Source organism: Canis lupus, chromosome 12 (genome assembly GCF_011100685.1).
Source record: "Canis lupus familiaris isolate Mischka breed German Shepherd chromosome 12, alternate assembly UU_Cfam_GSD_1.0, whole genome shotgun sequence".
NCBI lineage: Eukaryota > Metazoa > Chordata > Mammalia > Carnivora > Canidae > Canis > Canis lupus.
In genome coordinates, this window is record NC_049233.1 from 26,104,040 (window position 1) to 26,126,052 (window position 22,013).

A 22,013-nucleotide genomic window follows, 5' to 3' on the forward strand; every position below is an offset into this window, starting at 1 on the left:
AAGATTGCATGTTTCTAGGAAAACATTATCCATTTCTTATCTAATTTGTTGGCATATAATTACAGCAGTTTCTTATAACCCTTTGTATTTCAGTATTATGAGTTGTAACTTTGAGTTCTCTCTATTTTTCTTAGTGACTTAGTGAGTCTAAGTAAAAGTTTGTCAATTTTGTTTATCTTTTCAAAGAACCATGTTTCCTAGCAGTAACAGGCTAAAGGAAAGTTCCAGAATGGTGCCTGCCAGTGCCATTATTAGCAAGGCAGAATGAGATCACAAAAATAGCATACGTTAGTGTCCCAGAGAGAATCCCAACAAGTTCCTGTTTCCTCAGCAGATGCCCCAAGTAGTAAGTGGTGTTCTTCACACATGACCCAAGTGCTTATCCAACTGGTGTTTTTATTCTAAATCCTGGGATGAGTTAGTCTATGTGTGAGACCTTTAAGAGTGGGTTCACTATTCCCTACTGTTCTGTGATTTTCTTGGAATAATACCTGTTGGTTTTCAAACCTAGGCGTCTTGGGGGCTCATCTGTCCTGAACAAAATCTATGGGTTGGGGTGCCTGATGTGAAGCATAGACCCTTTATTTCTCAAGGAAAATATCTATATTTTTGAGATGTCTTCTAATTGTGGATTGCTGTGCCTAGTGTGGGGTTTTTCCTGGCAAGACCATGGCTTTGCCTCTATCCATTTTAACACTGCCGTTTTATTCTATGCTGCGGGGGCTTCAGTTATCCAGGTTTCAGATCTTTTTCTGAGGTAATAACTCGATAAGAGGTGGTAAATTTGTCGTGTCCATGGGAGAATATGAACTAGGATCTTCCTATACTGCCATCGTGAACCCCACAATGGGGGAAACAATTATGATTTTTCTTGATTCTAGAATTAATACTTACTATTTGATCAGCATTGTCTGGTATATCATTACTATTGTACATATTGTCCTTATTATCCAATCTGGTCTCTCATTTCCCATTCTCTCTTAAATATGTCTCCATAATATTTATCTTTTAAATCTTGAAAATAGTTTTCTGGTTATTAAATTCAACAAGGACAGTGACTGATGTAACACAAATTCCTAGAATCATGCCTAGCATATATTTGATGTTCAGAAATATTTTTTTAATTGAATTTAAACAAACATTTTGCCTTGCATTATTTAGACCACTGGTACTACTTACTTAAAATATTTACTCAGTAAAAAATTATACATTTATTTAACAGATTCTGATTATTGAGCTCCTTTTTTGTTTTGATTACTTTTTTTGTACCAAATTCTTCAATAATCATGAGTCTTTTAGGTTGCTTCCATCTATAAAAGTATTTACAGGTCAATGTTGGCATATGTTTGTTATGTACCTGTGTACAGGTGCAGGATCAGCATTCAGTAAATGTTCTGAATACAATATAAAATTTATATTTGATCCTCTACAAATTCCCTTATACTAGAATCAGAAGAAGTTAAGAGGTAAAGGGATTTTTTTTAGTTTTTTTATTTTTATTTTTAAAGTAATCTTTACACCCCACAATATGGAGCTCAAAACCACAACCTTGAGATCAAGAACCACATGCTCCACTGACTGAGCCAGCCAGGTACCCCAAGAGGTGAAGATTTTTTCCTTAAAGATCAAACCTGTATCCATAGGAACCACAGATCTTTAATAATACAGATAACCTTAGGAATGTTACTAAACCTTCCTGGTAATGACTACATTTAGAATTGCAAAAGCAGTTCTTAGGATTTAATGCCAGTTAATGGGGAAGAAGTATTAAGGGGCAATGGATATGGTGAAAGACATAGGAGAACTATGGCAACTAAAGAGCAATAAAATTACCTAAAAAGAATGGCCTTAGAGAATTCAGATCCCTGGCATCAAATGAGACCAGAAATAATTAGTGATAAATTGTTTCCAAAGATAGAAAGGAGATGATCACATCCTGACCCTAGATTCAAAAATGAATATTTGATTATATGTACTGTGAGGAGTAAGAAGATACTTATATTAGGGTTTATAGAAAATCAAACTCAAATAGTTATCCATTCTTCTTTTTATCTGCTTTATAGCTTATGCCAATCAATCGGCAATACTAAAGTGGCCTTGCATCTCAATAATAATAATAATAAATTATATTATTACAGTGCTATTCTAATTATCTAATGTTATAATTAATGTTATTATAATTAATTATATAATAATCATTATTATTATATATAATAATATATAATAAAGATAAGTAATGTTCTAAAGATAAGTAATGTTAATTATTTTCTAAATCATAGGTTTGTATCATCATTATAACTTATCAGATAAGAAGAAATACTGACTGTATGTTGATTATAAATTTCTCCAAATATAATCAGAATATGATCCTAGTATTATAGCAATACAGGAAACATTGCTGATCAAGTAATAATTACTTAAATATGTATGGCTTTGTAGTCTGGTGCTGTCACCACACTATTAGAATATGGTTAATTATGAGAAAGAAAAGAGAATCAATTGGTTTTGAAGAGAGCAATCTGAGGAAACTCTTAACAACAATCACAACAATGTAGGAATGATATCCAAGTTATGGATTGTTTCCCTTTATTTTTTTATCCTGTTGCTGATCATTATCTTGCCTGTAGGGTGTTGTTGCTATACATGCTGAACTCTTGCCATCAGCCAGTCAAAATGTATCTACTATTCCCCACCTTGTCTACAGTTCTTGCCTATTATTGTTTCTTTTGCTGGCTGGTGGGTATTTATGTAATACATTGTTTTCCTGGGACCCCTGGATGGCTCAGCGGTTAAGCATCTGCCTTCAGCCCAGGGCGTGGTCCTGGAGACCCGGGATGGAGTCATGTCGGGCTCCATGCATGGAGCCTGCTTCTCTCTCTGCTGTGTCTCTGCCTCTCTCTCTTTGTGTCTCTCAGGAATAACTAAATAAAATCTTTAAAAAATTACATTTTTTTCCTACATATTAACTTGCATAAAAGACTTACCAAATTTTTACTTTTTATCAAATTATAACATGAATTTAAGGGATACATTCTTTTATTTGTAATCTTTCAAAACTTTATAAAAAATTTTTTCAGTGCATGAAAGTCTAGATCTCTGATAGAGTGAATGTACCTAGACTGAAAATACCCTGCTTTTCTTTCCTATTTTTCTTGTATCTACTTTCTTGTATGATTGCTAATAACGATCAGTGTCATTTTCCCATTTCAGAGCTAGGGTTACAGTCTTTGAGGAAGAAAAAGCAAGAATGTCCTCTCTTTGCTTTTACTTTAAAGAGAAAAAAAAGTTTACTTTTCTTTCACAGTCACACTCTCGAGAGGTTTCCTACACAGGTTTCTAATCTCAAACCTGAAATAATATAATATGCCCTAATTGCCCCATTTCAAGAATCACCACTGTCACGAAGACGTACAGCCAATCTGATGTAGGAAAGAAATATCCTGGAACAATGCATATTTTTCCGTGTTGAATTGTGTTAATATATTATATTTTCTTACTAATGTACAATATACTGTGTTCTATATTGAATATTATACATACTCACAATATAACGCCTTTTCTTTAAGTGATAAAACCCGTAGTGATGATCATTAGAAACTTACTCAAGGTATGACATGTACTTTACAAATTCTGTTAACTCTGATACTGTTGTTATAGTGCTGTGCAGCATACTGTGCTGAGAGAGATTCTGGGGTAATGCCTGGACTTGGTAGAAATGAGTATTGTGTTCTCTTAATTCTGTTAACAGCCCGCTCTTAAGTGGGTAACAGAGTAAACTATTTGTTTATCTGTGACCTAAACCTAATTTCCTGGTTATGTGGAAACCCATATTTCATCTTTTCTATGAAAAAATGAATAAGCTCACATTCAATGAATGGAATTTTGCTAAACTTTCATAAATTCCGAGACAATGTATCATGCTTCAATCATGAGTTAATTATTAAGCATTAGTGAAACTTAGTAATCAACTTAATTGAAGGTGATAGTTAACCAATTTAAGAAAATGAAATACAGTGTCATTATTTTAAGGTAATTTGCTGACTATGGTTGGAAAAAGGGAAGCTGTACTCAGGGATACCAGGGGGTCTCATTTACAAACTACAATTTAAATGTTGTCCCCTAGCATTGTGTAAGGGGCAACCTGCACAACCATATCTGGCTTTCCTAATGCCTAAACTAGAAAAGGAAGGACTATCAAAATATCCTTTGATATTTTTATTATCCATTATTATCCAATGATAATAATGACAATATTTGTTTACCCCTTTACATACTATAATGGGAAGAGAAAGGCATTAGCATTACTGAAACATATATTAGTTTAGGATTTTACACCGTTTTGTCACTATTTGTCAAATATTTTAATATGTCCTAATCTGTATTTGTGAGACAAATTAGCAGTAAATTAAAACTGTAATAGGGTATCTGCTCAAAGTATTTGAGTTTTAAAATTAGGAAAATTCAATTTATTGATGTTTTATTGACCTGTCACTCTCCTGGTTTTGATAAGACTATAGAAACTAGATGGAGACCAGCAAGTTAGAAATTTTCTCCCAAGGTCATAATAATTCCTTTGCTTTTAAATTCATTTAACATACTAAAACTGTGTTGCTTTCCAACATCTTAGAGCATTCAGACATTTCATGACAAGTTTTATGTTCTGAAGTTAGCCATTTTGAACAATTACAACCTCTGAACATAGGGCATGGTAGATAAATGTTGGCTAACGTAAAAGAAGGAGAAGGAAGATAAAAACTATGACCTTGGGAAGATACTCCATTTTGTAGAGGAATTAGATGGTAATCCTATTCTATATTAGCTGTCTCTGTAGTTCTAGGAGGCCTCTTCCTGGCTATCACTCTTCAGCTATTGTATTTGTGAATTTTAATGTCCTGATAGTTCGAGGAGGCCTCTTCCTGGCTATCACTCTTCAGCTATTGTATTTGTAAATTTTAATGCCCTGATATGTTCCATTTCTGTAGACTTTAATATTGAACATCAAAAAGAAAGTTGGATCACCAAGTAATTTTTTATAATAAAAAGAGAACTGGTAGTTAATGTTTGCCTCCTGTGATTTGAGTGAAAGATGAAGTAGACAGTTACCATCCTTTGCTTGGAGCTGCGGCAAACAAGGCAAATGGGAAAAAATTATCAAGTAGGACTTTCACTGATTGTAAAATTGACTAATGCAATAGTGAGAGATATAAGAATAGTTATTTTATCTATCTATCTATCATCTATCTATCTATCTATCTATCTATCTATCTATCTATCTATCTATCTATCTATCTATCTATCATCTATCTATCTATTGAGAGAGTGTGAGCACAACTTGAGGGGTGGGTAATGGGTGAGGAGGGGCAGAGGGTGAGGCAGAAAGAATCTTAAGCAGACTCCCTATTTATTTTTTAAAAAGCTTGTTCAGGATGCCTGGATGATTTAGTCAGTTAAGTGTCCAAATCTTGATTCTGGCTCAGGTCGTGATCTCAGGATTGAGCCCCACCTTGGGCTCCATGCTTGGAGGGTGGGGGGTGGTTTGCTTCTCTCCCTCCCTTCTCTCTCTGCTTCTCTCCCCACATACTCTCTCTCCAAAGTAAATAAATAAATCTAAAAAAAAAACTTAAAAAATTAAAGCTTTTTCATTGAATCATATATTCACCCATACAAAAAGTAATATTAAGTGTTCCTATGTGTCTGACATAGTTCAAAATAGGGACATAAAGCAGTGAAACTAGATGATCATCCCTGTTCTTATGACATTTATATTTTATCAGGAAAACCAACAATAAACAAATAAGGAATATATATATATATACATATATATATGTATATATATATATATAATAGGTTATAAGAACTATGAGAAAAATAAGTGAAGAGGGCTAAAAGATGATAAAACAATAAATTGCAGTGTTAATTAGGTGGCCAGTGATATTGTGGCCAAAATATAATAGGATTATACAAATGCAAGGAGGTTACTTTAGACCCTGTAGTCAGGGAAGAATTTCCTGCATTGCTAATGTGAGCTGAGACCTGAATAACATCTGTGTCAATATTTTGGAGAAGAATCTTCAAAGGCCTGTGTGAGGAGTGAGCTTGGAGAGCCTGGAGAGCCCAGCATGCAGGATGAACAGAAGCCAGCATGTCTGGAGCACAGAAAGTGAGCAGTTGGGCAGGCAGAGATAAAATCACAGAGATCGGCTGGAATAGGTCACACTAGCCAATGTGAGATTTTCGGTCCTCACCTGGATGTGTATATAGAGAACATCTTAATTATGGGGTACTCTCCCCCCCCCCGACCCAAATAGCTGTTTTTATCTCTGCATCACTCCCGATGCCTATTTTACCAGTCAGACTCTCAAACAATAATTATTGTGTCATGCAGCATGCTAAATGATGGGAATACAAGAGAGACACTGGCCAGCCCTGCCCTCATGGAGTATATATTTCAGTGGAGAAGTTATGGCTGAAATGATTACAAGTATCACAAGGTCTAGAAGTAGGTGAGATGTATTACCAGCATTTACAGTAAAATAGGGCTAACCAAGCCCATAAATTAGATCCAATATATATGTAGCAATGAAATAGTATTTCATCTTACATATTTCACCTCAAAAAGTCATTCCAAGATTCTATCTACTATAACAATAAAATAGATTAAATAGTGCTTGATAATTTTCTATGTCCTTTCATATACATTACCCTATTTAATATTCACAATAGCTGTGATAGAGGTCAGTCAGTTATAATCATCTTTTTTTAAAGATGAATAAACTTAAGCTCAGAGTATTTAAATTATTTGAAATGAGTTAGTAATGTAGGTAGTCATAGCCTTTTTCTATACCCCTATATCACTAGATGTCGATCTGATCTAAATATAGTAAAACCACTTACCCAACAGCACTAGGCATTTAATTTGGAGGCGAAAGGAAGAGAAAACATAGCATTCTCATGTTTATGAAATATTATATCTATTTAAGAAGATGTTCTGATAAGCACCAGATAAAATGTGCAAAAAATCTGTGTGCAAAAAAAAAAAAAATCTGTGTGCATATAAAGTTAGGGGATAAACAGAGTGGTATGGGATTATTCTATAACCTTGTCTTGACTGAAATTTTTTAACTAGGCATATAAATATGTGGTTAGACTTTGATGCTTTTATATACTGAAATTCTGCTTTTTTCTCCCTTTTCCCATTCTCAAAATCACTGCCAATCAATGAATCTTACCCACCATTTCCTCTGAGTTCATTGCTTACTTTAGAAATCTACAGTGTTTCTTCATTGAACAGATTAATCTTAGCTACTCTCTTTCTCCTCTGCCAAAGACTTCTGCCCAGGCACTCCTAAAAGCTTTACTCAGCATTCTCTCCCAATTATCTTATTCCCAGCTCTAAATCCAATGCCAAGATTTCTATTTGAATAACTTCTTCCTAAAATGCTAAATTGTCACCCTTTATAAAAGCTTCATTCACTTAACCATCCTCTATTTCTTAGAAATTCAGTAGAGAATTCTATCTAATACGTAACCCTGAATTTGCTGCCTTACTAAATGAATACTCTGTTGCCCTCAGAGTGCAATGAGTTTCGTTTTCCAATTTTTGTCTGACGTCAACACGTCTGGCTCTATTAATATTGATTATTTTACATTATGTTTCATAATGAGCCAGCACCTGGCATAGAGTCACAGAACAGTACATTTGATATTTTCAAGTAACATCATTGTCTTATTACAAATATTACATACCTAATTTCTTTTCCCTCCCATTATAGCTGTGAATGCTTTTTCTATTAATTAAAACTGCCAAGAATACATGTCAACCACCAAATAATTAAGGCACAAGAGAAAAGTATGCAACTTCAATGATATATCTGTGTTTATGTGTTGTTTTATTCTTCATGACTGTGAGCTGGTGCATGTCATGTGATATACTGAGGAACAGGGTCAAATCTTTGTCATGTGGCAATGTGCCAGTTCCCATACTAAGTGTTGGTTGTATTCAATTTTATTTTACCTTCTTATCAACCTGACAAATAATTAGTTTTCAATATGACTTTCCATCTAAAAAGTCAGGGAAGATCAGAGGCATCCTTTAAAAAAGAAAGGTTAAGAGAAACATCTTTGTGAAAAATGAAGGACACTTACGGGAACCAGGAATTTTTTAATTTCTTCCAATGCATGACTCATTCGTGAATAAGCTTCCCCAGGTGGAGCAAACACTTCAATTAATACATGAAGTTCATCACTCAAGTGGGCATATTTGGCTTCCCCACTCTTCCTTAATTCTTCTTCCTGTGAAAGAGGTTATTTTTAGAAATACAAATCCACCCATTTTGCATCGATTTAACATCTACTGAGAATCTGACAAAAGGGCATAATCTAAGCAAATTATCCATAAGTAGAAACCCTTTGAGAAATAAAAATATGGTACAAGCCATTTAAAGATTTTAAAATCATCTTTCAGTGTTTGAATGATTTTTTAAGCTGGCATAATTATCATCTACAATGGATTTTAATCAGCTAAATGAAAATGCTGAATCCCTGAAAAGAAGTTACAGAAATGCCACTAACTTTTCAGTGTACACTACTATATTAAGGAAGAAAAGGATTGTTTTTGTGTCTGATGAGTAATACTGTTCTTTAAGGAAGCCCAAACTTTCTAGCTACCTTTTGAGAAGCAGTGAAAAGGTTATGTGTTCGCCATTAAGGTACACAAAACCAAGGCTTATCTTCCAGCCTACGTGTCCACTGGCCCATTTTGTTAGCTAGATTTATGCCCACAGCTCTGTTATTTGCTGCCTCATTTTGGTCAACAGGAATATATTAAAGGGATGATGGTTGAGCATTATGTCGGCATAGATCCTGCATAAGCTATATATCCTCAGCTTAACAAACAACACGTTCCTATTAGATCAGATTTTTCATAGTACTGTATCCAAGTGATTATTGTGGTCTGATTAATTCAGCACAGGTGCAAAGCAAGTCAGTACATGATCTATCTACTTTGTTAACATGTGCCAGGTATTTGGTGCATATCATCTCTAATCACACCATAATCTTGCATAGTATTCACAAATCAGATTAGGAAACTGAGTTTAAAAGACCTTAAGTAACTTGAGCAAAGTTGGGATTCAAAACTAGTTCATTTTGCAACCAGATTTACATTTTTCTAAGGTTTTCATGAAAGCGAAATTCAATTAAAATATTAACATATATAATATTATGTTTTACTTTTCCTAACTCCCCTCCCCAATCAAGTAGTAGTTTTTCACAAAATTTCAAAGGATAAAAATGAAATGACAAGTTATTTTTAGTTTTACTTAGGGATTGTTTAGAAAAGTAATAAGAATAGACCTAAACTGGAAAATAAAAGCAAATTTTCTATTGATTTCCAAAAGTTAACTGTATGGCCCATGCTAAGGTGCTTATCCGATAGAAATGTCCATCATTCCAGTACATGGAAGATTCATGAAAAAGATGGGAAGGTGTCCTTGCTTTTCTGTCCATCCCCCACCTACTCCAATCTCTCTTAATACAACACCTTTCAGCCTGGTAATCCACTCTCTACGTCCCTAATCATACTTTCCATCTCTAACTAGGAATTTTTACTTAAAACAGTTTTTTCAGTACCCATTTCTCAGTTTAAGGAGAAGCAGCACTTGCCTCAACAATTATGCATTCACTGGGTGTAGTAAACACTTCTTTCCTCTGGGTTCCGCTCCTCATCTCTGGGGTCAGCTTCTTTTGTGCCCAAGTGTTTGGGTGGTTAAATCAGAGGATTCTTCATATTGCCTCTTTCTCCATATTTCCTAAGCTGATTTCCCATTGGTTATTAAGGGCTACTTGCTAGCCAAATTTTATAACGTCTGGATGCTATGAGGTATGGCATTCAAACATGTTCAAGTTTTTCAAATAAAATAAGCCTGACGAGATACCTCTGCAGCTGGGCCATTAGGCTGATGTCCATGAATCAAATGCAGCTTGCTTTTGAAAAACACATTTGCCTCTTCCCTCCCCCATCATCCTTTCTATAAGCAGATGAGGACACTGAGGCCTTTAGATACTAAGCAACTTCCTGGAGGTCAAGTGTTAGCAGTGATAAAGATTTTAACAGAGAAAAGTGAACACAGCAGAACCTATCATGAGCTACTACTGGTTATTCTCAAAACCAAACTTCATATCTTCAAAGGTGTGTTATATTTGAATTCACACATTGGGGTAACTTTTGACAAAGCAAAAGGTCCCTGGCCTTCATTTCCTACTGTGAAACTTAGATAATAGTGAGGTCACAGGATTTTGTGAATTTTGAGAAAAGTGAAGAACATTTTGTATACTAAAAATGCTACACGAATTTAGTATAATAATAAATATATTATTTCTTATGTTCTCAAGTAGTATTTTAAAATAATGCCTGGCTGTTTCAACAGAGACCAAAATAGATGTGACTCAAGCATGAAGAAAAGTTCTTTCTGTCTGAAGTAAAAGTCTAAGTTGTAAGTAGCAGCTAGAGGAGCAGGTGGTTGTTCTCTGCACTCTTATCCAAGGATCCTGGTTCCTCCTCTTTTAATTCCAGCATCCCTGGGGATGTTGTTCTCATGGGTGTTGATGAAGGAGGCTGTCTATCATCACCTCTAAATTCCACTCCAGGGGCAAGAGAAAGAAAATGTAGATAGCAAAAGGTTTATTTCAAGGACACATACCAGAAGTTTCATACATCATCTCTGGGCATATCTTTGGCGAAAGTGTAGTAGCATAGTGGCCCTGGATGCAAGGGAAGCTATAAATGTGATTTCAGTCCGAGCAGCCAAGAGACTAAATGGAGGGTTTCATTTATGACAGAAAAAAGTGAGAATGGCTACTGGATGATAACAAATTGTCTTTGCATTCAGTCCTCATTCAGGACTAGTTAAAATAATACCTATTTATTAAATCTAATTTTGGTGAATAGCCAGCCAGTATCTGCCTGAACATCCAAATTTTATTTTAAAAAACAACACTACACCTCCAGTTGGATTTATAACATAAAGCTCCAAGTTTCATTTGAATATGGGCAGACATCATAGCCATGCTAAATTGTGCAAGTGTCCAGAAACCAGCAAGTACACTTATAGCAATTTAATACAATCTCCTGAGGTATTTCTTAAACAAGATTTCCAAAATATATTTTGAAAAAAGATGTATTTTTGCCATAAATTCATTATTTGAGAAGTTGATTATGAATGGAGCAGTAAGTAGTGTTTTTGTGCTTCTGCCCAATCATCTTTTGTGTGGTTTATAATAAAGATTTAGCACCATAGCAGGTTTCACTAGATAGAACAGGAAACATAATGGGGTACTGGGTGGCTCAGTGGGTTGTGTCTGCCTTCCACTCAGGTCATGATCCCAGGGTCCTGGGATCGAGCTCCACATTAGGCTTCCTGCTCAGTGAGAAGTCTGCTTTTCTCTCTCTCTCTCATAAATAAATAAATAAATAAATAAATAAATAAATAAATAAAATCTTTAAAAAAAGAATAGAAGACATAATAGCAAGAAGAGAAGAGAACAAGATTAAAAAAAAAACTTGGGTGTAAATTGGCATGAACTGTTCCAAAGTTACCAGTACAGAAGACTGGATCTCCATCTAATACAAGTACAGAAAAGGGCACAGGGAATAAATCAAAAGAATGTAAGATGCCCACACTAGAAGGTGAATCGGCTTGACGTGATTCATAATTCTGCTTAAAAGACTGCACACTCAGTTTATATTATTTAATCTTCCATGGAATAGGTAAATTTATTCCATTGAGGGTATTTACTTTAACCACTGACCTTCAGAACACAATTTGTGGTGTTCAGCTATTACAAAGGAATCATGAGCTAATTATTTAAATTGCAATTATTAGTTGCTAAACATGAGAAATTCAAAACAAAGTCATTACAAATATCAAATCTAGTTTCACATCTCCCTAAACATTCTATTCCCTTGTTATACCCTAAGGTAAAATATAAATAAAGCAAATCATTTTTTATTGGTTATTTTATAGAGTATAGCATGGGAGGAAATAGAGTCTAATTTGAATTGCATTCATGTGTTTAATTGTTAAAAGGATTTTTAAGAAAACTTCCTCTTAGGAATTATCATTCGTATTTTAATCTTCCACAAAAGAATACTTCTGACTTGGAAATAATTTGACAATTAGAAAAGTTTCCTCTTAATTCAAAATAGCATGTTCATTGAAGAAAACTTGAAAAAAAATCCCCAAAAGTAGAAATATTTAATAAAAAAAAATGCCGACAACCACACAATTCAAGATACACTATTAGGATTTTCAGTATATTTTCTTTAAGTGTCTTTTTACAATTATAGTAATGGAATTAAAATAATAATTTTATTTATTTATTTTTAAAGATTTTATTTATTTATTCATAAGAGACACAGGGAGAGAGGCGGAGACATAGGCAGAGGGAGAAGCAGGCTCCCTTTGGGAAGCCTGATGCGGGACTTGATCCCAGGACCCCAGGATCACACCCTGAGCTGAAGGCAGACACTCAACCACTGAGCCACCCAGGTGTTTCTGAAATCATAGGTTTTTTTTATAAGATTTTTTTTAAAGATTTTATTTATTTATTCATGAGAGAGAGAGAGACAGAGAGAGAGAGGTAGAGACACAGGCAGAGGGAGAAGCAGGCTCCATGCAGGGAGCCTGACGTGGGACTCGATCCCAGGTCTCCAGGATCAAGCCTTGGCTGAAGGTGGCGCTAAACCGCTGAACCACCCTGGCTGCCCTGAAATCATAGTTTTAATATTACTTCTTAGATCATGGGTATGCAAAATACTTTCAATAGATTATCTAATTTTGTATACACAACTATACTTTATGCTATATGATGTTAATTTCCTTCTGCTATAGAGAGAAACTTGTCCAGAATTACACAGAATATAAATCATGGAGTTGAGTTAGAAGCCAGGTAATCTCTTATCAAAGGTCAAATTCTTAGTCACCAAGGGTACTGATAGAGGTATGCTAAATATAAGTAAACATTTTATACATCCAGATTTCCCCACAGATGGTCTGTCTAGTTTCTGGAATATCATGGCCGGTTAATCTCCCACCAAGTTCCTGGTATTCAGTCCTATGGAGCACTGTGCTATCCAGGGGATCCTACATCAGATCACAGGTCTCTATGCACTAAGCACATCTGCTATGAATTTCTTATCCCCTCTCCCAAAGGTTCTGATTCCTTGGTAGATATATGCTCATTAGTGCTTGGTGAAACTATCATTTTTAAGATTGTCACTACTCATCTCCTACTTTATGAAAGACTTACCTAAAAATGCTAGTGATCTCACACGACATTGTTTATGCCTAACCCTCTGTTTGCAACCCATTTCAAACAACGCATCATCCAAAGTTTTTAAGATTGAGCTCAGATTGGTTTGCACAATTTCTCATGGATGCTCATGCTATGGTCTTAAAGCAAATGTACCTCATGATGGGTCATTCTCTATTTTCCTGCATAGTTTGTCCGACAGCAGGGGCAGAGTGGTTAGAGCCCTCTGCACTCTCATTCTATTCTTGGAGTAAGGACTTAAGTCAGCTTACAATTGGGTATTTCATCTTAGCGTAGATGACTCAAGACAAATTCTCCAAAACAGGACACGGGATTAGATGTCCCCTTGTATTGTGGTCCTGAGGCCAGCCTTTGCTCCCTGGATTTTTCAATTGTCAGTTGTAATGTAAAACTCAAAATTTCTTAAAATACCCTAAACTATCCACTCTTAAAATCATTTATGGGTGACATAGACTTCATTTAAAATATCAGAGGGGCACAAAGCCAAGAGGTCACATTGATAATTTCATCATAGACAATTCACAAAATTCCCATCCTCTTGTCGCAAGACCTTTCCTGCTTCATTTCACAATTTTAGTTTTTTTTTCTTCTGTCTCTAATGTTTGTATTATTCTTTCCTCCCACATGGAATTTCTGAGGAACTTTTAAATTATTTGCACCTCTATGAAACAGAGTAATTTAGTTATTGAATGCTAATTCCCAAGCGTACATGTCCAGCTTATTAGGGAGCTCGATGAAATAAAGGGCATACCAGCTAATTGACCCTACTATCCTTAGAAGTCACAATGGTGATCATCATTTGCTACTTGGAATGACGCTTTGCAATCTCCCTCTCTCTGTCTCTGTCTCTCTCATACACATATGCAAATACAGTGCTCTTTAAAGTGGGATTCTAGTGAAAGAAATGTTTCCATTTTGTTAAACTAAGAAGAGTGTTGGGATGTCTGGGTGGCTCAGTGGTTGAGCGTCTACCTTTGGCTCAGGGCATGATCCCGGAGTCCTGGAATCGAGTCCCATCGGGCTTCCTGCATGGAGCCTGCTTCTCCCTCTGCCTATGTGTCTGCCTCTGTGTGTATGTGTGTCTCATGAATAAATAAATAAAATCTTAAAAAAAAAGAAGAAGAGTGTTCACCTGCTTTGGGCAAATTTTTAAAAAATATGTTATAAATTGTTCACAATATGATAAAACCACGTATACCTCTTTTGTACCACTTCAAATTTTGGATTATTTTTTTCCCTCCAGCATCTCCTGAAGCATCCCGTTATCAACAGCACCAGCAGAGAACACCTGGATAACTGAGTTGATGTCCTATTCATCATTTTCTAAACACCTATGTATTCATCTGGATGTATATATGAGATATCATATATATGTTATATTGTCTTCTCTTAAATATTTAATTACAGAAGTAGTCTTTATTCGTAACCACTTAACTGACTCACCAGATTTGCCAAATATTTATTTCCCCAAAAAACAATTCTCTAATGTCCACAATAATGGACTGTTTAAGCTCCTACTGTCTAATCTTTATAAATCATGAGTCAGTGGTACTTGTTCCCAAACTTGTTTATACCTATTGTATTTGTTATTGTATTGTATTATATTTTTATGATTCTCCCTTCGACTTTTAAAAAAATTATCGAATAACTGTCAGACCAAAAATATGTAGGTTAAGAGAGATTTTACTTTCATAAATTCCTTCTGTAGTTACAATAACTTAATTATGATTTTTGCATAGTATTTTGTTCCTAGGTAAATTATAGCATCATCGTTCTATTTTATAATTTATCTTTATACACATATGTTTCATCATCTTCTCATCTCCCAAATTATTTTTCATATACAAGTGTATTTGTAGAACATGAGAAATATTCTCAATAAATTCTTGTGGAATTAATTACCTAAGGGGAAAAATCATACTGTGTTTTCTTCTATCATCAAACCATGTCTTTACTGCTCATGCTAAGGTTTTCTTCATAGGCTCAAACATTTATTGTCCTGAGACCTTGGAATGGAGTGATCTATATTTACTAATATGACTTTACTTTTAGCATAGGAAAAATATTTCCAATTTATAATTACATTTAGTATGTCTCCTAATAAATGAAGAACAATCTATAAATCATATATATGTATATTCTATGGTATTTTATTTTCTAAGCAAATAATTATGCAATTGCAGTTTATACCACATCAAGCATTTGTTCTGGTATTACAAGCACATAGCCTGTGTAAGTAAGTAAAACAGTAGAAGCTTATAACTCAAGAGAGTATTATGGTGTTTATCATAAACAAATTAGAACAAGCAAATTTTTTAAAATAGCTCCTCCTATCTAGTCCCTCCCTATGGCTTGTTACCTTTATATAATGGGAGTGGCAGTGGGTAATCTCTACACGCAACATGGGGCTTGAACCCACAACCTTGAGATCAAGAGTCACATGTTCTTCCGACAGAGTCAGATATCCCCAGGGGTTGGTAGATGGATTAGTTCTTACTAGACTATTCCAATTTCAGGAGAATCAATAGTTGTATAAGTACAGTGCTTACTCTTTGCTCCCAGGAATCAAACTTAGCAACCTTTAGAGTCCAGAAAGGAGATCCCAATGATACAAAACTTTACAGTAATATTTTATTAACAACTACTACTATCTTAGAGACTGAAATAATTTTTGTATTATTTTCTATGTATAACAACAAATATTTCAAAACTCCTAGGAACAAATACCAACCACTGCTTTTCTTTTCTCTTTTCTTTTCTTTTTTCTTCCTTTCCTTTCCTTTCTTTTCTTTTCCTTTCTTTTTTCTTTTCTTTTCTTTTCTTTTCTTTTCTTTTCTTTTCTTTCCTTTTCTTTCTTTTCTTTCTTTCTTTCTTTCTTTCTTTCTTTCTTTCTTTCTTTCTTTCTTTCGTCTTTCTTCTTTTTCTTCTTTCTTTTGTTTTATTATTATTTTTTTTTAGAGAGGGAAAGAGATAGAGAGAGGTAGAGGGAGAGAGAGAATCTTAAACAGGCTCTGTGCCCAGCACAAGAGCCTGAGTTGGGGCTTGATCTCACGACCCCAAGATCATAACTTGAGATGAAATCAAGAGTTGAACAATAAAATAAAATAAAATAAAATAAAATAAAATAAAATAAAAATAAAAAAAAAAGAGTTGAACACTTAACTGACACAGCTACTCAGGTGTCTTCATACCACTGGTTATCTGTAGACACTTTTATGTAGCCTTAAGCTTAGGAAAGTGCTTTGGAACAGGGCATAGAAGGTGCCAAGCATAATGTCTATTCTAGCCATGGCTCTTCCACTAACTGCAAATTTTAGCTGATATTTTACTCTTGTGGTCCTCATATGCAAAAAAAAAAAAAAAAAAAAGGAAAAGAGAGAGAGAGAAAGTTACTAGAGAGGTAATTTTCAAATGGTGCTTTAGGGAGCCCTGAGGGTTCCAGAAAGGTGTGTGATTTATGGACCCCCTTGATGCAAAATGAGGATTCTTCTCCATCCCATTTAACCATATCAGCTCAATTTGGACCAATTTATGTATAGAAATTCTAGTAAGAGGATATTGTTCCACAAACTCACTAAATGAAAAACAATGGACGACATTAGATATGATGATATCTAAGCTTTCTCATAGCTTTAAAATTTCATGAGTCACCACGTGACTTTCCTTCACAGCCATCTTTATCCTGTTATTAAGGACTTTTGTAGTAGAAAATGCTATTTTCCAAGTAGAGTATCTTGTAAGATATTTACTAGGAAAATAAAAAATTGAAAATGGAAACTATTAATGTTACTCTTTGAGCACCTACCATGAGGCTACTACTGTGTATTCTATGCACATTATGTCTTTTAATCTCATTAAACCCTTAAGTGGGTATTGGAAGCAGCTGAGTGTAATGAAAAGTAAAAAAAGATTTTGAAGTCAGAAAGACTTAGATTGGAATTAACAGCTCTGATATTTACATCTATAGTGTAGAAGAAAGGTACTAAATTTTTTTGAGATTTAGTTTCTTCATCTACAAAATAAGGAAACTCTAGCTCTCTCATGTAAAGATGAGATGAGGTAATGGATATAAATCTCAAGTACAGTGTCTGGCACACTATAAACACTCATAAAAAGTTAAAAGATTTTTTCTCAGAGAAGCTAAGTGACTTGGTTGCAATTATTTCATGTGTAAGAGATTTGAATTTAGTCTGCCTGATTCTAAAGCACACTCTCATGTTAATAGATTTTTTTTAATGAACATTAAATTCACTTGAAAGAATATAATTATAAAAGTTTCAAATTAACTGTTGCTTCGATGTAAATAAGAGTGAATCAGTTGAATGCTGGTTTACTTATTAAGTTAATTTAAATCTGTAACTCTAAGAGAATGTATATTTGAAAATTACTCTAGGCCAAAGAACTCACATGTTTTAGAAAGATAAGGAAAAATTAACATTACCACATGTTCACTTCCTTGAATTTTAACTTTCAAATGAATCACAAATTTATTGTCTAGAGTATGTCACATGGACCATATACCACTGAAAGACTGCATATCATGATAGGTAACAGATCAGGTTCTGCTCATGATGGCCAGGGTTAAAATCCCAGCTCTTCCAATTAATATGTAAAACCTGGACAGGTGACCTTACAATCTCAGCCTCTGAATTCCTCCTTGTAAAATGATGATAGTAATAATAGTAAACACTAATCAAATATGACTATCACTAAATATCATTTTGCTAAATATCCAGGATTCAAACAATATTCAAAATTCTACGTAAATTGAAAGAGTTCAAGTATTCAAAAATCTCCATTATTCTATAATTGTTCTTTCAGTGACAGGAATTTAAAAAAATGAAAACATATGATATAGAATACATGCAAGTTTTATACTGTGGTTTTTACTTTAGCAATTATTTTTGTCATATTTTATCCTCAGAGTTATAATTTACTAGAGTGCTTTTTGCAAGCTTTTTCTTCTTAATGCTCCAGGAAACTTTCTTTTAACATAAATCTTCTTTAGAAATAAATAAGTCTATTGTCTGCACAGCTTTCTCCATCAAGAAGTTCAAATAAACACACATTTATTATTTATACCTTGGCCTGAATGGGATTTGTCTGAATTGTCAATTTGAAACATTTTTAAATACACGTATGTGGAAATTCTTTTATGCCAGTACAAATTAGTTGACCAAAATTTATCCACACAAAGTGTTTTTATACAAATGGATGCACATAAATACATGGTAGAGAAGCAATGGCTTGATCCTGAAGAGCACCTCAGGTTTTGGTTGCCTTCACTTGCAAATTCCTGCCCTCTTGAATTGAAAGTGGCAAGAACACTTCCAGGTCATAGTTCTCCAAGGTCCAAATGATCAGCTATGGGAAGAGACTCTTTTCTCTGTATACCCATTCTAATACTACCGAGTTTCAATAAGGGTGAAGTACCAGAAATAGTGGCACCAAGGATGATATTTTCTAAGTAGGTCAAGATTTTAAAAGCATAGAAGTGGATAGTGCCCGACTATTCCTTATGCTTGAGTTTGGTAGTTGAGGGTTTTCTACAGGGTATGAAACTCAATTCAGGACAAATTATGTATTTTATGTTACATCAAGAATGTTCTAACTTCCAAAACATGACAAAAGGCATGTCATTTTAAACAGTAAAGGGAGTGTCTGGATACGATAAAACAGCTCTTTCATCATTCAAGGAAAAGCAAGCCACCAATTTTGACCAAAGGGAACTTATTACATAAATAGGTCTTCCTTCTGAATTAACGTATGAAAGACTTGTATTCCCACATTTAATTTCCTTAGTAATTAAGATACTCACAAACATTTGTTTTGTGGGAATAGAACAATTTGGGAACAAAATTATCTAAGTATGTTTCTCTAGCCTCTTTTCCAAACCCAACTGGATATAAATGAGCTCAGTTCAGGTGCAGTAGAAAGAATTGTGAAGGGGATATGAAAGCATTTGGTGGAACAGTGTTGGAGCCTGGTGGGGAGATACAGAAAGAGGAAGTGGATATGGGAAGTCTGTTCTCAGATTTCTGGGCACTGTGTTGGGGGAAGGATATGGGAGTGTCATGGTTCTTCCAGCCTCAGAGCTGAGAAGAAACCAGAAAGTAGGTTGGGCCTGCCTTACCTTTGAGGCTGGGAGGAATCAGGAAAACCAGGGATCAGAGGCCCACTGAGATGTGGGAATCCCTTGGCCTTCTACTATTTAAAGAACGTCAGTACTAATTGATTTCAACAACCATTTCTAAGGAGAACAACCATTTCTAAGCTGACAAGTAAAAACAGCATACAATCCTAGCAGCCATAGACAAGAAAATCAGGCAGACCATCCCAACATATGTCATTTGAACACATGCCAATTGACATGCAGGAAGAGAAAGAAGAAAACTTGAATAAACACATTTTAGGATGCAGTGAAGGAGATAAAATGCAAACATAAAAATTCGATGGTTTTAAAAAATGTGACTTCTAAGGTAAGAACAAATACAAATTAAAAATGAAAAGCTTAAAAAAAAAAAAATGAAAAGCTTTTGGGATGCTTGGATGGCCCAGTGGTTGAGCATCTGCCTTCGGCTCAGGTCGTGATCCCGGTATTCGGGATTGAGTCCCGAATCAGGCTCCCTGCACGGAGCCTCCTTCTCCCTCTGCCTATGTCTCTGCCTCTCTCAGTCTGTGTCTCTCATGAATAAATAAATAAATCTTAAAAAAAAAAAAGGCTTTTGAGAGGTTTACATCTCCTTGTTGAAAATAAGATTTCCTTCTCTCTTGTTTCTCACAGCACTTACTTTAGAAAACTTGTGATTGTAAGTAAGTCCCCCTCTCTTTGAAATGTACACAAATCCTTTTGAAGACTAGAACTAGATAGGCCTATTGTTAACTTTATTATCTGGAAATTTATTTCTCAAGGACTTGGAAGCCATTTCTTTGCAATGTAAGCATGATGATAGAAAACACCGTTGACTCCCAGTTTCCATGGATCTTAGAAGCCTAACATTGATTGGTGCCTTGCTCCAAGGTGCAAAACTACCTCCCATCATAAAGATGTAATAAGTATGTTTTTCCCTGAGATGAAGCCAACTGACTAACACTAATCACCTCAATAACCAAGTAAAGTTAGGATGGACCCTATGATAAATGGTACTGTCAAGACTTCTTACTTATTTCTTACTTTATGTTGAGAATAAGCAGGTAATGGGTTGTATCTCTTTGGGTATATAAAAGAGTGAGGTTTCTCTCTATCTTTCAATCTCTCTGTGGATTACCTATGATGTCCATCACATTGTGGTTTAATAGTTATTCAAAATAAAAGTACTTTCTTTACTACTTTTGTGCAAAGGATTTCTGGGCTGGGTAAAGATTTTGTTTTAATTATATTTCCCCAACACCCATTGAAACAAATAATTAACAGATGCTGTTGATACTCTGCTCGTATCCTCCTGCTGTCTTCCTGCAGCCGGCATTTATTTATTTTTTTGCCAGAGGGCTTTTAATGGACAGGAGGGAGAGCCCCACTTATGTATTTAGCAGGGAGTAAATGGCAGGAAATTAACCCCCTCTAGAAGCAACTCTCTACTAGTGATTGGGAGAGTTGGCCTCTAAATACTTCAGCTTGCTTAGTCCTTAGATAAAGTAATTTGCATGTTCTCCTTTTTCAGTGGGATAAGCTCACCAGCTGAACCCATTTGAGAATGCACATTATACAGGTTTCTTTCATTTCCTTATTTTACTTCCTCACTCTTCAAAGACAGTTTCCAGACATCGCTTTTCTAAATAAACATTGCTTAACTAAATTTTGCCACACTGTCTTCTTCTAGGGGAACTCAAACCAAAATAACAATTCAGTACATTAAATTATGGAAAGGATGATTGAAATCAGGATTTTGGTCCAGAAAGATAAAATGCAAAGAAAAGTTCATGAACAGATAAAGATCATGAACGAAAACAAGGAATTGTTGGATAGATCCAGGGAAGCTCATAAGTTAATATCAAGAATTCCACAAGGAGATAACAGAATATAAGGAAGGACAAAAACAAATAAATGATAGAAGTAAATTTTCATAGTCTGCAGATTATAAAGGGTCGCATAATTGTATCCTGAACTGAAAAGAAAAAGATCTACACTGGAGCTCTTTTTTAATCTAAGTAAAATGTCTGAACTTTAATTAGAACAAAAGGAAGCAAACAAACAACAAAACTCTTACAAGTCTCTAGACCTAGGTTTGCAAAGGGAAAAAATATGATTGGCAGTGGACTTCTCATTTACAAAATTTTGATTTTAGAAATAAGAATATGTTTACCAGTAGTCTATGGTTATGTGGTAAAATATGCTTACCATGCCCTGTGCTAAGTGTTTTATATATATATAATTTTATTTACCACTCCAAAAATAATATCTAGTATCCAATACTAGATTCATGGGGAACAGCATGGGGAGAAGATCTGACTGCAGAGTTCCCAGGGACATAAATGCTCATAATATAAAAGGTGATAATTATTAACTATTCCAGTATAAATTATGGCACATTTTATGCTTTTTCAAGAAATACAAAGCTTAGAATACCTGGAATTAAGTCCATCGAAAAATTTTCACTAATGTGGAATGCCTGAGTGGCTCAGTGGTTGAACATCTGCCTTTGGCTTAGTGCATGATCACGGTCCTGGGATCGAGTCCCGCA

At 34.8% G+C, this 22,013-nt stretch overlaps 1 protein-coding gene and 1 long non-coding RNA gene across 9 annotated transcripts in view; one reads left to right on the top strand and one right to left on the bottom strand.

The window, feature by feature from the left end:
- KHDRBS2 (KH RNA binding domain containing, signal transduction associated 2) overlaps window positions 1-22,013 on the bottom strand; it is a 569,820-nt gene that overhangs the window by 308,920 nt on the left and 238,887 nt on the right. For all 8 annotated transcript variants that reach the window (XR_005367885.1, XR_005367883.1, XR_005367887.1 and 5 more), the window contains exon 4: window positions 8,146-8,292. Coding sequence is in view for 2 of the 8 variants with exons in the window: in XM_038554423.1 (XP_038410351.1) it covers window positions 8,146-8,292 (147 nt within the window). In the remaining 6 variants the exon portion in view is untranslated. The remainder of the gene's footprint in view (window positions 1-8,145; window positions 8,293-22,013) is intronic.
- On the top strand, window positions 301-15,012 carry LOC119874191. The gene is made up of 3 exons (XR_005367888.1): window positions 301-346; window positions 10,428-10,493; window positions 14,576-15,012. It is a non-coding gene; the product is annotated as an uncharacterized LOC119874191 (long non-coding RNA).